The sequence below is a fragment of the Ambystoma mexicanum genome, chromosome 2q, assembly GCF_040938575.1.
Source record: "Ambystoma mexicanum isolate Mex_15411 chromosome 2q, UKY_AmexF1_1, whole genome shotgun sequence".
Lineage (NCBI taxonomy): Eukaryota > Metazoa > Chordata > Amphibia > Caudata > Ambystomatidae > Ambystoma > Ambystoma mexicanum.
In genome coordinates this window covers 1,477,784,806-1,477,802,645 of record NC_090924.1, presented here as the reverse complement: position 1 = coordinate 1,477,802,645, position 17,840 = coordinate 1,477,784,806, and the positions used below count along the sequence as shown (strand labels likewise).

The window sequence follows — 17,840 nt, the reverse complement described above, 5'->3', positions numbered from 1 at the left end:
TCTGCTTTGATTGCCAAGTTTGGCAAGACACCTACCCAATACCTTAAAAGGTTCAGGGATTTTAAGAAAAGAGAGAATGTGTCTTGGGTTGACTGGGTGAGTACTGCGCACATGAACATGATGGGGTGGATTGACGGTTACAAGGTGAAAACTTTTGTTGAGTTGTCCCACCTCTTGTTTTTTGAGCATTTTTCTGAAGCCTGTTCACCAGAGCTGCGTCAGTATGTGGCTGACCAGAACATTTTGGACCCCTTTAAGCTGGCTAGGTTGGCTGACAAGTGGGTCTCCCACCGGGTGTCCCCTAAGGACTCCAGTGGGAAGGACAAGAACAAAGAAAAGGGGGCCTCTCAGAAGGCTGAGGAGTCCCACAAGCAGTCACAGTCAGATAAACCTAAACCTTCCTCCCCCAAGCCCCAAAAATATAGTGTGGATAGGTCATCTGTGGGTGGGAATAAGAGTAGTGGTCCACCTGCTGCAAAGCAGGCTCCCGGTGGTTCCTGTACCGTACCCCGCACTCCCGGCACTTGTTGGGACTGTGGGGCTCTGGATCACAAAAGGGGTGACTCCAAGTGTTAAGGTAAGGCACTCGGAGTACAGGCTGTCAGCCTGACCTACCCTTACCCCATGTCTGAGGTAGAGGCCACGGCCCTCCCCTCCTCTACCGGGATCACTTTTGGTGCTCCCGTAGAGATTTCCTTAGTGTCCCTTGGGGCCTAGGACCAATACGCGGAAGTACTGGCGACTATCCCACAGAACACCCGTAGATTTTTGAGAAGTGTCCTCCTGAATGGCCAGCCTTCTACTGGTTTGAGAGACACAGGGGCAAGCATGACAGTGGTGGACAGGACCCTGCTCAAGCCAGAGGACTATGTAGATGCTTCTCTGAGAACCACCAGGTTAGCTGGTGGGCCTCCCAAATTATCGCCTGTAACCCGAGTCACACTCGTAATTGGAGACAAGACAGCAAAGCTTCCTGTCCTGGTTCAGGACAACGTCCCCGCTAACATTCTGTTAGGTAACGATCTAGTCGAGTTGGGATTGATCACGGATGGTCTTCCCATGACTGCTGCTGCGGTCACTAGGTCACAGGTGACACCGGGTCTGGCTGTGAGTCAGGTACCCGAGCCAAAGGCGCGGCCTAAGGCATGACGAAGGAAGAGCAAGAAGGCCACCTCTGCTCTGTGGCGGGAGCCCCTTCTCTTCCTGCTGTTCCTACAGCACCCATTGGGATCCATGCTCCAGACGGGCTGGGTCCAGTGGTAAACCCCGTCTCAACTCCTGTGGGAGAAGAGCCAGAAGACTCTCCTGTGGGAGAGGTTCTCAACCCGGAGGATCATCCCGATCTTCAATGCTTGTTAGCTGAAGGGGGACCCTACCGGGCAGACTTCTGTAAAGGACAGAGAGAGTGTCCCTCTCTCGAGAGTCTGAAGAAACAGGCCCTGTCCCAGGCACAAGGCGAAGTGCCTAGGACTTTCCGGATTTATTGGGAGGGTGAGCTCCTTGTTAGTGAGCCCACTAAGCCTAAACCTGGTGCCCTCAAGAGGTTGGTGGTACCCCAGGTTTACAGGCCCTTCCTACTGGAGTTGCGCATGAGGTGCCCTTGGCTGGTCATCTTGGTACCAAGAAGACTAAGCAGAGGCTCTCTGCCCATTTCTACTGTCCTCGGATGGGAGTAGAAGTGGAGTCCCACTGCAGGACCTACCCAACTTGTCAGTTGTCTGGCAAGATTGGAGGCAGTGTCATTGCCCCACTGCAGCCATTGCCAGTGGTTGGCACACCGTTTGAGAGGGTGGGCATCGACATCGTCGGTCCCCTTGACCCTCCCACGTCAGGTGGACATCGGTTCATCCTGGTTTTGGTAGATCATGCCACCAGGTACCCTGAGGATATACCCCTTCGGACTGTTACTGCCAAGGTGGTTGCCCGGGCCCTCCTGGGCATTTTCACCCGAGTTGGAGTCCCCAAGGAGGTTGTCTCTGACCGAGGATCCAACTTCATGTCTAGTTACATGAAAACCATGTGGAAAGAGTGTGGGGGTAACCTACATGCTCTCCACTTCTTACCACCCTCAGACCAATGGTCTGGGTGAGAGGTTTAATAAAACTCTCAAGGGCATGCTAGGTGCTTTGGAAGAGCCCCTAAGGAGGAAATGAGATCTCCTCCTGCCATGCCTGCTGTTTGCTTACAGATAGGTACCTCAAGAGGGTGTTGGTTTCAGCCCCTTTGAGTTGCTCTGTGGACATCCCGTGAGGGGGCCCCTCGCCTTGATCAGAGCAGGCTTGGAAGCCGCCCCTCCCGGTCCCGCCAAGCAAGTGGGGGACTATGTGTTAGGCCTCAGATGGAGGATGACACAGATGATGGGACAAGCAACGGCAAATCTCAAGGCCAGCCAGGAATTGAACAAATACTGGCATGACCTTAAAGCATCGCAAGTGGAGTGGACTCTGGGACAGGAGGTCCTCGTGATGGAGCCTACCAAGCCTCGGGCATTGGCAGATAAATGGACTGGACCCTTCGGGATAGTCTCCAAGATGGGCGAGGTCAATTATCTGGTTGACATGGGAATCCCAGGTATTCCATGTTAATAGGCTCAAGCCGTTCCACAGGCGAGCAGAAGACTCATGTCTCTTGCTGGCTTCAGAGCAAGAAGAGGATGAGAGTGAGCCCCTTACTGATTTGCTGCATAGCAACCATCAGGATGGCTCAGTGGAGGGGGTGCAGCTCTCTCCAGATTTGACAACCGAGCAGCAGAGGGCCTGCAGGACGTTGCTCCAGCAGTATGCCTCTCTGTTTTCTCTGACGCCAGGCCTTACACCGTGGTGTAAGCTCGAGATTGACACTAGTGACAGCGTGCCTGTCAAGAGCAGGAGCTACCGAATGTCAGATACGGTTAAGAACCACATCCAGGCTGAGGTCGCCAAGATGTTGGATCTGGGTGTTATTGAACCCTCAACCAGTCCCTGGTCCAGTCCAGTGGTCCTTGTCCCCAAGGCAAGTTCCCAGGCTGGTACCAAGGATTGGAGGTTCTGTGTGGACTACCGAGGAGTCAATGCCGTCACCAAAACTGACGCGCATCCACTGCCCCGGGCTGATGAGCTCGTGGACACCATAGGTGCTGCCAAATTTGTGAGCACCTTTGACCTCACCTCAGGCTATTGGCAAATAGCTCTGACGGACCATGCCAAGGAAAAGACGGCATTCTCCACCCCAGAGGGACTCTACCAGTTTAGGGTCATGCCTTTTGGGTTAAAGAATGCCCCTGCCACCTTCCAGAGATTGGGCAATCCTGCTCTCAGTGGGCTGGAAGCCTTTTGTGTGGCTTATTTAGACGACATTGCCGTCTACAGTACCACCTGGGAAGAGCACTTGACACATCTGGGTAGAGTGTCGCGGGCCTTAAAAAGGGCTAACCTCACTATCAAGGCCACCAAGTGCCAGATAGCTCAGGGGAAAGTCACGTATCTTGGTCATGAGGTAGGAGGGGGTCAAATCCAACCTCTCCCCAGTAAGGTACAGGATGTACAGGACTGGGAGACTCCCACTACTCAAACCCAGGTGAGAGCCTTTTTGGGTCTCACTGGGTACTATCGCAATTTCATGGTGGACTATGGAACCATAGCTGCACCACTGACAGCTCTGACTTCACCCAAGCAGCCTAGGAAGGTCAATTGGACTGAAGACTGTCAGAGGGCCTTCAAAGGCTTGAAAGAAAGTCTGTGTCGGGCCCCCGTGTTGTGTGCGCCTGACTACAGCCAACCCTGTATCGTCCAGACGGATGCCTGCGACACCGGAATTGGAGCTGTCTTGTCCCAGTTAGATGACAAAGGGAGAGAACATCCTATCATATTCATCAGTAGACAACTCAAGGGTAGAGAACTTAGGTGGGCTACTGTTGAAAAGGAGTGTTTTAGTATAGTTTGGAGCCTTAGGCGTTTTAGGCCCTACCTTACGGGGTCTACCTTCAAGGTCCAAACAGATCATAAGCCCCTAAAGTGGCTTATGCAGATGAAGGGTGAGAACCCGAAACTGCTCAGGTGGTCCATTAGCCTGCAAGGGCTAGACTTCACCATAGAGCACAGACCAGGGAAGAGTCACGATAATGCAGATGGCCTTTTCAGAAGGTATGTTGACCGTCTGGATGAGGGTGTCTATCCCGTGGGAGATTAGGCACCCTCCACCTCAGCCTGGGGGGGGCGACTGTGATGCTGGAAATGCATCGGAGGGACAGGACCTGCGTATTTTTGTCGTTTACTGCTTTTCATCGTGTGTTCTGTCGTGTTTTCCGCGCAGGAGTTCATGTGAGACTCCTGGCAGTGCAGCTCTCTTTCTTTTGGTTTGGTGAAGGGACCCGTGGGATACCCTTATGGCACCCATGGGTGGGGGTACAACCCTGTGCCCCTAGTGTATGTTTTTGGGCACCTGTGGGTGGCCCACAGAGCAGGGTATGGGCTGGTGGCAGCTCCATGCTGAAATTGACAGGTGCATGGAGTATCCTCCATTTTGGGATACCCCGGCCCTGCCATTGGGATCAGTTTATTCCTGATGGAAAACAAGATGGCCCCGGTGGCCTCTTGCTTTCTATTACCCATTACCTTGTTTTCCCAAAGTCCTGGGAAGCCCTGACTCTGTCCCTTCCCCTGACAGGCTGTTGGATGGAAGTGCCATATATGGTGTTGTTGTGAAGGCCCAATCAGACTAGCTGGAGCCTTCCCGGTGATGTATGTTGTGGGTACCTCCTGTGGGTGGGACCTGGGTGAATAGAGTGTGTGACGAATATGCATTCTGTGTTGTGGGTGTCTAGTATCTGGTGGTTGACACAATGACCGAGAAAACCCTGCCCGAAACCGGTATGAATGCAGCTGGGAGTGTTGAATGGCTCGGTACTTGTCCCAATACACATAACTTGTTGTGAGTGTCTGGAGAGAAGTGAATGGCCTGAATACCTTGTGTGCCTGATTGGCTGCCTGCCTGCATGAATGCCCGTAGTTGTGATTGGATGCTTGAGTGTGACCCAGCGGAATGAATGGGAGATCAACAGTATATCTGGGGACCTCTCACTGCTAGGAATTGTGTTCAGAAGCTGAAGTCCAATACGACGAGTAACTGGATTAAGTGACACTTGACCTTGAAGCCCGGCTGGACTAGAAGAATTGCTGCTGTTCTCCTTCACAATCTGAAAACTGCTGTGCCTCCAGGACTGACCCAGAGAGGACCGGGTAAGGCGCCCTCTTCCTGAGCTACGAGGGACCATCGTGCACAGCTGATCTTTGCCAACGCTCCCTGGTAGACAGACCTTCGACAGGCTGCCGACCCGATACGGGGACTGCTGCGGAACTCCAAGGAGAAGCACCCGGACTGTTGTCCGCCACTGTCGCCGACCGCCGTCGCCGACCGGAGCCACCGTGCTCCCGTTTACCTAAGAACTTCCATTGATCATCGGACGCTCTCGTCTGCATCGTCACCCGCTTGTCTCCCGCTGGAGAAGGCCCGACCGTCGACGCGCCGAGGAGCATCCACAGGTGGGTTTCCTGCCACCTACAGACCACAGAGACGCCGATGACTCAACACCCTTGCTGGGCCACAGTTCTTCATCATCTCTTTGCGGTCCAGAACTATCGTCACCGAGGTGCCCCGCACGCCTCTTCTTTGCAGGACGCCAACGCTCCGTCGTCGACGAGCACCACTGGGAACGAAGCTGCCACTTCCTTGCCGAAGTTCAACCTGTTCACCGTCGGACGTTCGACAACCCGTGACTCCCGCCTTAAAGGGAGGGCGCTCAAGAAGGGCTGTCGATTCCCCGACACCGAACGCCAAGTTCCCCGACACCTCTCGACGATCCGTGGCTCGCACCTGAAAGGGAGGCACTCAAGAAGGATCAGTCGGTGCATCGTCGGAGAACTCTACTCCACCAGGTACATTGGGGGGGTAAAACCTTAACAGGAAGAAGTAAGACTATTGAACATTTGGACTGGGCTTGTGCTATATATCTTTTTTTACAGGTTGCCCAGGTGGGGGGATCTCCACACAGAACTGTGCCTAGCGGTAGGGGTCAGCATTCTGCCTATTGTTTCAACCATCTTACGTTCTTGCCTATCTCTATTGCTGGTTTACTCGTTATTGATCTGTGTGACATTTTAACCGTACAGTTGATGCACTTTAATGAGATTTGATAATATTAGTGGTACCACTCTAGACGTGTATATATTTATCATTATTGACTTCCAAGTACAAAGTGCGTTATTGTGATCGTGTACATACCTTTGAATATTAATTATATAAAGACTGTGTTTTCAGTAATACAGTGTATGGACATTCCTTTGTGGGGGTTCGGGGACTACACTGTACTTAAGAACCAGCCTGCATCACCTCCTGAGAAGCTAGGCCTTGATTGCTCGACTACGTTACCAATAATAGAGAATCTTGGCTGGGGTCCTCTGTGCCTCTCCTCTACCATATAGAGAGCAGAAGTACAGACACCCCCTACCAGTCTTTACACCCGAGGACCAGAAGGCTCCACCAGATCCACCTGAGGCACGTACGTCAACAGACCCGGATGACGAAAGAAGTGACCAGGCCGAACAGCCCCGCAGAGCAGCCAGAAGGCCCACCTGTCTCATTGAAGAAATGTAGACCCCGGATTTACGCGATAAGTAAGGGGGGGTGTTGTGAAGGGAACAGGGCACAGGACCCCTTTAAGGGAAAACTAAAGCAGGAGAGGGACAGGAGGAGGGGCAGGAGGAGGCGAGGCAGGAAAGGGAGAAACGGGAGTTGGTGTCTGAATAAAGGAGAGTTAAGACGCACATTGAGTCTGCGTCTTTATTTGGGTCTAGCACGCCCACAACATACGCCGCATGCGCGAGCCTTGTTCCGGCTCACGCATGCGTGGTAGTGAATAAACGAGGTCTGGGCGGCAGATGCCACCGGGACCCCATTGCCAGCAGATGTGTCCGCGAGTTGTTCCCTGTGTGTGCGTGCGTGCTGTATGGGGCGGCCTGGGACATCTGTAATGCATCGACCTTGGAAGGTTTGGAACCGATGGAAGTACACCTAACATGGATGTTGGAAGCTCTGTGTTGTGGTCTATGCATCATCCAAGATGGCCGTCAGCACGTATTTACGCACAACGCACCAGTGCTTCGATGCGTTGTATCTAAGTACTTTCGTATCTGTGTTTCTGAATCTCTCGCTACCTATTAATGCTTCCTGTGGTTTATTCTACTCTCTTCTTCCACTATCTTACACCGAGGTATACATACTATTTTTTGGCAGCTTTCCTTTTTTCGTTTGATCCCTGATAATCGCACTTGAGGTTTGTTCTTTAACTCCTCAGTCCCTGTACCTATCCTTCCTTCTTGTTTACTTTCTCCTTGCCTACCCTTCTTTGTTTCGCCGTCTTGGAGTTCTCCTACCTTCCGGCCATTTTCCTATGCTCCTGGAGTGCCTCAGTTCCTTCGGCACCACCGGCTACTATCAACTGCCTTTTGGACACAAATTCTCAGTTTTCTCGATCATACCACACCGAAGAAAGGACTGGTCTCGCTTCTACTTTTCAACTAACCTGAAGAAGACCATTCACACAGGGTTTTTTCAGCTTACGGCTTTTTCCCTGGAACAGCGGGTTGGCTCCTGGGAGGCTTCTGGGATTTGGTTCCTATCCGGTCACGGTGGCCTCCAGGGAGTCACGCCCGTATTTGCATCAAAGAAGGAGTAAAGAACTCAGAAAGACACGAAGGATAAAGAAGACGGAACTCCTAGAAGATTCCGCCGGTGATTCAGGTGAGGAGGAGTTGGAAAAGAGGACGACCAGGGTTGCAAGTTTTGACAGCATCTCCGTGGCCACAACAATGGGGACTAACTCCACTGTGCTACCACCTGTGACTCTGTGGTAAGTCCAGAGGACCGATTGGCTGTAACAGTAATCCTGCTCCCTGTAACTCTGCCATGAACCCATATGCAGCACTATGAGCTCAGGAAATGGGGACTAATTCCACCGTGCTAGCATGTGTGACCCTGTGCTAAGTCCAGGGGACCGAGTGGCTGCAACAGTAATCCTGCTCACTGCAAACCTGCCATGAACTCATATGCAGCACTATGAGCTCAGGAAATGGGGACTAACTCCATTGTGCTACCACCTGTGACCCTGAGGTAAGACCACATGACCGAGTGGCTGCAACAGTAATCAAGCTGGCCAGTAATTCACTTACGCGCCTTGAAACACTTGTTCGCGCCTTGAAACACTTGTGTATAGGCTGTTGTAAATGCCATATCATATCATATCATACTCCCGAATGACCGCAAAATGTGTAATGAGGCCGAATTCCCTTTGTAGTTGATTATATCCAAGTGGAAATATATGATTATTTACAGATGCGTTTTTGACAAAGGAAGACATTGTAAAATGCCTTAGATTTACATCTATACCGGTCTTGGATAAAATTACCTATCTTTAAAAGGTATTGTGAATTACTATCTACACAGGCTGCGCTTGGTAACCAACGTAAAGCCACTGATGTGCAAAATTTAAACAAGAATGATGGGGAATTAATCACAGAGATATTCTACTGGTTTATTAGTAACAAAGAGCAAAGTTGTTCATTCACAGGTAAAGTGTAACACATCAATTGTGTTGAATGAGTCTGAACTTGGATGAATTACACAGAGCAATTTATATGCAATCAATAAAACACCCACAATTTATATGCAATTGCGCAGCATATTTGTTGAGTACTTCAAAAACCAAAACTTGAATGAATCACATTGTTTGAGATAGGCTTATTCGCCAAAACACACACAATTTATATGCAATTGCGCAGCGTATTTCACATTAAAGAAAAGCCAAGAATTTGCCAAAACATGCCAACACGTGTTTCAACCAAAGAGGTCGTCCTCAGGGCATACAAATGTAGTTTACCATTTGCATTAATCTATAATTATTGAACCTTGGCTTGAAATCGAAACAACCAACGTCAGAGGTAGTGGGTCAAAAAACAAGAAAAAGCAGGAGAGAAAGGAGAAATAGAAAGAAATAAAAACATACCGTTAGAGATAATATATGCAATTGATTGTTCTATTTCCTAAAATAGGGATAAATGAATCTATCCATACCTTAAATATGATTGAGGTTTCCTAATACTTGATTCAACTTTCAGTAGTTGAGAGATTTAGTGATTTCTACATGCTTGACTGGACAGGGTCTGTAAGTTATAAAGACTTGGTATAATATGACACATATTTTAGTTCAAAAGTCTGCATTGCTAGTAAGTTTAACATCTAATTTGTGAAAAGTATGGAAACTATAATTACCAGTCTTGCAATCAAGAGGTAGTTGTCGTTCGACTGATATGCCGCTGTTGCAGTATAATTGAAATGTAACGCACGTTTTTAGCGTGCCTTGCCTTTAAATTCGGCCGTAATCTGTAACATGGATATGACAACGTATTTAAACACTTGTTATAAGGAACGTGCTGCATAAGCTTTTCGTTTGGTATCGTTAGGGCGTAGAACTGGCTTACCGGCATACGCTCCAAAAGTTGATGTGCTCAATGGCCGGTTGTTTCTCAATACTGAAGGCATCGGCACAATCCGGGGGTTACTATAGTAACCTTCCCGGGTTAGGTCAGGTGATGTAGTCATCTGACCCTGTTGCTTGGATACTCCTTACAAGCCGGAAATGCATAAAACAGACATTTGAGGAAAGCTTCCTATGCGGAAGCTCATTCATTTACGGCAATATTTTTGCAGCGACTTAATTACATATAGATATTTTGATGTTAATACTGTGTACAGCTTTGACATCAACAAAAAGAAAACTAAAATAATCCGTACTAATTCTAATCCTATGTTAGGTGCGGATAACTATCCAATATCCGCACCTAACATAGGATTAGAATTAGTACGGATTATTTTAGTTTTCTTTTTGTTGATGTCAAAGCTGTACACAGTATTAACATCAAAATATCTATATGTAATTAAGTCGCTGCAAAAATATTGCCGTAAATGAATGAGCTTCCGCATAGGAAGCTTTCCTCAAATGTCTGTTTTATGCATTTCCGGCTTGTAAGGAGTATCCAAGCAACAGGGTCAGATGACTACATCACCTGACCTAACCCGGGAAGGTTACTATAGTAACCCCCGGATTGTGCCGATGCCTTCAGTATTGAGAAACAACCGGCCATTGAGCACATCAACTTTTGGAGCGTATGCCGGTAAGCCAGTTCTACGCCCTAACGATACCAAACGAAAAGCTTATGCAGCACGTTCCTTATAACAAGTGTTTAAATACGTTGTCATATCCATGTTACAGATTACGGCCGAATTTAAAGGCAAGGCACGCTAAAAACGTGCGTTACATTTCAATTATACTGCAACAGCGGCATATCAGTCGAACGACAACTACCTCTTGATTGCAAGACTGGTAATTATAGTTTCCATACTTTTCACAAATTAGATGTTAAACTTACTAGCAATGCAGACTTTTGAACTAAAATATGTGTCATATTATACCAAGTCTTTATAACTTACAGACCCTGTCCAGTCAAGCATGTAGAAATCACTAAATCTCTCAACTACTGAAAGTTGAATCAAGTATTAGGAAACCTCAATCATATTTAAGGTATGGATAGATTCATTTATCCCTATTTTAGGAAATAGAACAATCAATTGCATATATTATCTCTAACGGTATGTTTTTATTTCTTTCTATTTCTCCTTTCTCTCCTGCTTTTTCTTGTTTTTTGACCCACTACCTCTGACGTTGGTTGTTTCGATTTCAAGCCAAGGTTCAATAATTATAGATTAATGCAAATGGTAAACTACATTTGTATGCCCTGAGGACGACCTCTTTGGTTGAAACACGTGTTGGCATGTTTTGGCAAATTCTTGGCTTTTCTTTAATGTGAAATACGCTGCGCAATTGCATATAAATTGTGTGTGTTTTGGCGAATAAGCCTATCTCAAACAATGTGATTCATTCAAGTTTTGGTTTTTGAAGTACTCAACAAATATGCTGCGCAATTGCATATAAATTGTGGGTGTTTTATTGATTGCATATAAATTGCTCTGTGTAATTCATCCAAGTTCAGACTCATTCAACACAATTGATGTGTTACACTTTACCTGTGAATGAACAACTTTGCTCTTTGTTACTAATAAACCAGTAGAATATCTCTGTGATTAATTCCCCATCATTCTTGTTTAAATTTTGCACATCAGTGGCTTTACGTTGGTTACCAAGCGCAGCCTGTGTAGATAGTAATTCACAATAATTTGATATACTTCAAGGTGATAGTGGCAGATCATCTCACTACCTACACGACAGCAGCTCAACCACAATTTTACTTTACTTCCTTTCATGAAAATCCAGTTGTGCGCATTCCTGACTAGGGCTTCACTTCCACATACCGTATTTTCAGTATCTTTAAAAGGTGTTCACCATAATTTGTGAACGCTTTTTCTAACACAATTTGGAGTGTCCTCGTGTAAATTAATATGTGCAGTGTTGGGAAGGACCCCTAATTACCTCAGCCCAAACCGGGTCCACCACCTGAGGAACGAGTGCATGTTTTATAGGTAAAACAAGGTTTATTGTACAAATATCTGGGGAGCTTTTAGATGGTACCGCGGAGAGCAGTTAGATGGTACCACCGGGAGCAGTTAGATGGTACCGCGGGGAGCAGTTAGATGGTACCGGGGGAGCAGTTAGATGGTACCACCGGGAGCAGTTAGATGATACTTCCTCACAGGAGTCACACCATTCCTGGCAGTTCGCCATCAACTGTTCCTTATTCACACACAGCTCTCCAATGTATTTGGTGTTGCCAGTTCCAGTATGTTCTCTCCTTGTTAGTAGTGCTAGTGTAGTTTTAAGGTTTCCCCTTTTCGTTTTGGTGCATTTTGGTGGAACAGTGACCACGATATCACCAACACTGTTGCCACAGAGATGAAAAACAGAGTGAACGGGGGCCAGAAAGCCGACTGTGAATTGAATGGAAATGCTGTGCATAATCCGCCAATGCACTAAATGTTATTTCTTGTTTCCTTATGTCGATGTAATCCAATAATAACTTGTTTAACTTATTTTCTCCCAATCAGGAGTACTGTAACATGTCACATGAGTGTGTGTCAATTTCAAAGCTGGGGCCAAGTAGTGATCTATTTGTTCGTATTCAGATGGAGTTGGGATATATTTTGGCTACTTCCTTTTTTGTAGAGTTGCAGTACCAATGACAACATACAGAGGTCCTGCTAAGACATCTGGTAGGACCTCTGTATGTTGTCAGTGGTACTGCACCTCTCCAAAGAAATGTTTGCAATGCAATGTAATGCTCAGATCCCAGGGCTTTCATACCTGCCTTACGTTTTCATTGTTGCAAAAATGTTGTGCTCTGAGTATGTTGAGTGCACGTTCAAGCATTTCTATCGCTGTTGGAGGGATAGAAATTAAAAACAGAATCACAGGGTCATGAATGACCTGGATATGCATAGTGCATTCCCCTGCTCCCGATCGAAACATAACTTATAGGGCCTCATTACAAGTGAGACGGAACGGGTTAACGGGACCCGCTAAAGGAGGCGGACCCGTTAAACCCTTTCCGCCTCATTACAAGCTCCCCTCGTGGGACCCTGTAAGTAATGCCTGGTCAAAGCAGGTCTGCTTACCGGATCCCGCGAGGGGAAGAGGGAGCAAACAACAGGCCGCTCGTAATCGGCCCTTTGTTTGCTCCCTCCCCCATTCCCATTCAGCCCTATGGGGGCTGAAATGGGAATGGGGAAGGTCTGGGCCCGGGTTCCTGGAGGGAGGAATTACCAGGCCCTCCGAACTCGGAATGGCCCGGTAATTTCCCATTCTGGGAACCTGGACATAATTTGGGCGGCAGCCAAATGGCCTTTGTCCTACTGCTTTGTGGAATTGCATAAAAGATGGGGAAAAGGGTATCTGAATCTGTTTATCTATGACCATAAAGAAATGTCAGATTTCTTTTCAAGACATCTGCGCTGGGCCAAAAATGAGCCCAATGACAGTTAAACTACAATATAGAACAACTACGACCAGGCTGTAATTATACATAAAACCAACAGATACAATCCCCACTTGCACTCTTGTTCCGTTCCCCCTCATGCTGTCCCGCCTACCTCGTTCTCTTCCCCCCTCGTCCCTGTGCACTGTTTCCTCTTCCCCTATGTGCGCAGTTCCTTTTGTGCTGTCGCTCCTTCCCATTTGTGCTGCAGCTCCTTTCACCTTTGCTTTGTTGTTACTTCCCCCCATGCTCTGTTGTTCCTTCCCACTTGCACGGTCACGTCTCCCCTCCTTGTGCTGTCACTATGCCCCTTTTGGGCCACTGTTCCTTCCCCCTTATGCTGTCACTCCTTTCATCCTCATTTGTGCTGTTGCTTTTTCCCCAGCATTTGTGCTGCCAATCATTCCTTCAAATGTTGTACAATGCTTCTGTGTACTGTTGCTGGCCTAGTTTTTAATCGATTGGATTTTTATCCCCCCGCCCCCCTTTTGCTATGTATTTCACATTCCTCCCCCTACAGCACTGCCCTTCCTCCTTCCTTCCCTCCACGCTAAATTTAAAATGCAATAAAGAACTACAAACGCAAAAACTATTGGCATTGCCGATGCTTGATTAAGTTGCTTTCTATGTTTGGCTGGCAATTTCCAGGCCACTTCTTTCTGGATTTTCATTGGTTTTAAGGCTTCTGAATGCAGCTTCCTCCCATCACATGATATATTGTACAGAGCCCATAACAACTGTGGTGGCAATTTACAAATATTTGATGCCATATTTGATGTAACAGGTCTCTGCTACTGACTTCCCTTTACCATGTCAATATCCTGGTGGCCCCTGCTCCCTCCGACCAGAACATTGCCCAAGAACACACTCCTGAAACAGGAATGCTGCGCTTCACCATGACCTAGACCACAAACAAAATTTGCCCCAATAATTTAACACAGTGCTAATATACATAATGGGCCTCATGACGAGGTTGGAGGTAGCCTTACTGCTCTTACCGGCATGAAAGTCTGACATCCGTGAATGGTGCAATTACCGGGGTATGCCAACCCCGGTAATTGTCGTTTCGCGGGTGCCATTGCCGGTATATCCCCATTCCCATTTCAGCCCCATAGGGCTCAATGGGAACGGGGATGCCTGTAGCACTGACACTGCTCATAACGGTGCCGGTGCTACATGCTTGCTGTGCTCGCGGGTGGCTTTCATTCCGCCAGGGCACACATGGCGGAATGAAAGGCACCCGCGGCACAACTCAGAGTTTGCCGGTCCAGATACAACGGTACCGGTAAGCATACCGGTACCGTTGCGTCCAGAACTGGCAACCTTGTAATGAGGTTCAATGTTTCCATTTGTTATGGGGTTGTTATGCAAGTTACAAAAGTATTACATTGTGATCTTTCAGCATGCAGTGTTCTTTGCTTTAAATGTAATGATATCAAGAATACAGAGAAATGGTAGCACTTCTCACCTAACAAGCACTCTTCCCAGCTTTCCCAGCCTTCTTGGCGTTGGAGATAGTTGGATAAAGTCACATCCACCTTAAATGGTACAGTATCTTCAGATTTCACAGTTCCTGGACACAGAACGGAAGAGAAAGACATATGAAATGTTAATTAAATAAAAACTAAACAGACTTAGGTTTTTCTCAAGACTTTTGACCTTCGCTCTACACTCGCCAGGAACGCTTGCACTGCAATTGGACTAAGCAATATACTTCTGATGTCACCCTTGGCTATGATAACATGTTTATAACATAACTGCGCGTTTCTGTAACCAGCGCCTGGATGCCTCCGTGTTTTGTGCGCTTTTTAAATAAAGAGATAATGGGCCTCATTACGAGGGTGGTGGTAAGGGGTTAACAGCACCGGTAAGGATGCCGGTGCCGTTAATCCCCTACCGCCACATTCCGAGGTCCCTTAGCGGGTCCCACTAAGGCTGGCTGGTTTTACCAGCCACCCTTAGCGGGAGCCGCTAAGGGACCAGGGAGCTAATAACAGGCCCGCTCTTTGCGGGCCCGTTATTAGCTCCTTCCCTATTCCCATTGAGCCCTATGGGGGCTCAAATGGGAATGGGGAATGGTTTTCAGAATGGGGACTTACCGGGTCCTCCAAAGTTGGAATGACCCGGTAAATCCTGTGTGGGAGCAAGGGGCCATCAGGCCCCTCGCATCCTTTACTTCTCAGTACAAAACTCGGACCAAGTGCCTCCAGTAGTGGGTTTGCCCCTTGCTCTTATGCAATGTTAACTTTGGTTGACTTTCGCGTAGATGGGACCACTGAGCAGGACACCGGGCATCCATTTTTGTATCCCCTTTCGACTCCATCTTGGTGACTAGGCCTCACTGCGATAGTACAAAAACTCTTCTTCTCCCTTTCTCACAGCAGCCAGGCGCGCTGGGTACATGGCCCCCACCCTCGTTCTCACTCTGACTGGAAAACTCTGCGGTTCCATTCTCACGCTGAAGCCGGAGGTATTTGCAACAACTAATAAATGTAACACATCACTCTTCCTCTGAGATCATTGTCCTGCATGTGAACCAGCATGAACTAAGCACATAGCCCGTTCATCTCCACAAACGTGTCCTTGCCCCCGCAACCTCGCCAGTGGAAACTGCCATTGTGACCCTGTGTCCCTGCAAGGTATTCCTTTCATGTTCCAGACCACTGACCACGCCATGATGCCCACCCAGCAGATCCCCAACTAACATTAGACCCCTGCTGCAGTATATCGTTGCCTACCACTAACAAATGCCACATACCAGAGATTCTTGTGAGCACAGACCCCCACTTCAACCAATGTATTATAGTGGTCAAGACCTTTAACCTATGGCCTGTATAATCCAATATTATTGATAATATAGATATACGTGTGACTTTTATAAAGACATGATAAACTATTGAAAGACTTAGAAAAATTGTTATTTAGTGCATGCATTTTTGAGAATATATTATGTTAGCTTAGATAGTGACCACCCTGCTTCACAGCGACCTAACCTTCACCCATTTGGCGCACCGATGTCTGATGTCCATCCTCCCTCCAACCAAGCAACCAACCCGGAGGAAGAGATGCCACCCACACCTAAGGCACCACACAAAATGACCAATCCGGGACCAACGTAGTATCCTATGTTAGTTGCGTCACTTCACTTATAAAAATGTGTTGTAACGTTAATTTTGTCAGAGCACTCTCAGAGATCTTTTGAATGCCATTCATTAGATAAACCCTGCCTTGAACTCTCGCAGCCTGCTCTCTTTGCCTTATTCCCCGTCCGGGGTGTGTCTGTTTTATTCTTTTGCATGTGTAAAACGGGGAGGGCACAAACATTTGGTGACCCCCGTGATTTGGAGAGGTGTCTCGAGGCCCGCACCGTGCGGCGAGATCTGGGATGCCCCACAGCAAAACCATCGCCTCCGCGGCCGACCAGCCTGTGCGCACTACAAGAAAGGGTCAAGGGTTCCCAGTTGACGAATACCCGACTGAAAATCTGCTCGCCGAGGCGGCCACGGCTTGGTTGGGGTGCGGACCTGACTGGGGTCAGACCGTGAACGGTGACCCTCGGATTACCAGACTGAACACTTGAGTGCCGGTTGTGAAGGTTTCCAAGGAAAGGTAAGGGGGAAAATAAGGGAACAAGAGAACAGGTGATAGTGGGTTATAGCCAAGAGTAGGGGCTGTGTGAGTGACACTGAGGCTTTTTCTGATCTGTCCTTTGTATGGCCATTAGGTTTTGTGAAAAGCAAGAAGCAGAAGAGAAGAGGTATCCTAGCCCGAACGGGGTAGAAGGCGGCGCCGCGTAGCATTGTCTCATCCAGTGCAGATAAATAAGTGAAGATAAAGAGAAAATAGTAGCAGTCTCGTATATTGAGTAGACTCGGAGTAGATTATTTAGAATATTCTTTTTCCGTGTAAGCAAGAAATTCCTAGGAAAGAGTAAGAGGGTGTAAGAGGTGGGGAAGGGTAAAAGGATTTGGTAACAGGAACAAAGGGGAAATAAAGGGGCGCAGGTAGTGCATGTGCATGTTATGTGTTATATGTTTTTCACTTTTTGTACATTTTTTGTCGCGTATGTCAAAATATTGTAAGTAATTTGTTGGTAAGGGGTATACATGCGAAAGTGAACTGTTGAAATTGGAAATGCAATAATTACAAAGGTAACATTGAATAATGATACACAATAACTGCCAATAATTGAGAAACGCTTGACATATTGTTGATCTATACAAGGGGACAGGTGGTTGGAGGGTGTGATTAGAGGGAGGCTCAGGTGCAGGCGCACATACAAGTTAGGGGAGAAACATCGCCATGGGGGGGGGAATAACACCGTTAGCTCATATTTGCCAGCACCTCCCACTATATAGTGATAGGATACAAAAATACCATGATCAGTAGGTGACGGAGATCGTGACACCAATTTGGCCAGAGGGAGGGTCGTTTGACAAAAGGGTGTTATATTTAGTGTCCACGCACTTATTGGCGAGATATAAGAGGAAACACAACAGAAGGAAAGTATTGGATCTTTGGTGAATGTTCGAGGAAATTGCCCCTACAGCAGAGGTAAGTACAGAAAAAACAATCGAAAAACAGAAAACGCAGGAAGAGGTGAGCGGAACGCCAAAGGGTGAGTGCACAACGACCACAGCTGAGAATGACACAACCAAAATATACCCCTTAATGAAAAGACCAGCAGTAGGATACAGCAAGCCTCTGTACATACCGGCATGCCCCACCCCCACTCCCTCAAACGGAGCAATAGCCACAGCACCACCGCCATATGACAAAGGAGGCCTGTATGGCCCAACGAGTGCGCCCCCTGTAAATTTAGCG

General features: G+C 47.7%; 1 protein-coding gene and 2 long non-coding RNA genes across 3 annotated transcripts in view; 1 reads left to right on the top strand and 2 right to left on the bottom strand.

The window, feature by feature from the left end:
* The window catches only part of LOC138568906 (uncharacterized), a 513,515-nt gene that overhangs the window by 20,387 nt on the left and 475,288 nt on the right, over positions 1-17,840 (bottom strand). The window contains exon 12 of the mRNA XM_069646685.1: positions 14,485-14,589. Coding sequence (XP_069502786.1) covers positions 14,485-14,589 — 105 coding nt within the window. The remainder of the gene's footprint in view (positions 1-14,484; positions 14,590-17,840) is intronic.
* Positions 8,553-9,721, bottom strand: LOC138570292 (uncharacterized). The gene is made up of 2 exons (XR_011303436.1): positions 9,304-9,721; positions 8,553-9,194 (listed from the first exon to the last, which is right to left on the bottom strand). It is a non-coding gene; the product is annotated as an uncharacterized lncRNA (long non-coding RNA).
* On the top strand, positions 9,997-11,165 carry LOC138570291 (uncharacterized). Its single transcript, XR_011303435.1, has 2 exons — positions 9,997-10,414; positions 10,524-11,165. It is a non-coding gene; the product is annotated as an uncharacterized lncRNA (long non-coding RNA).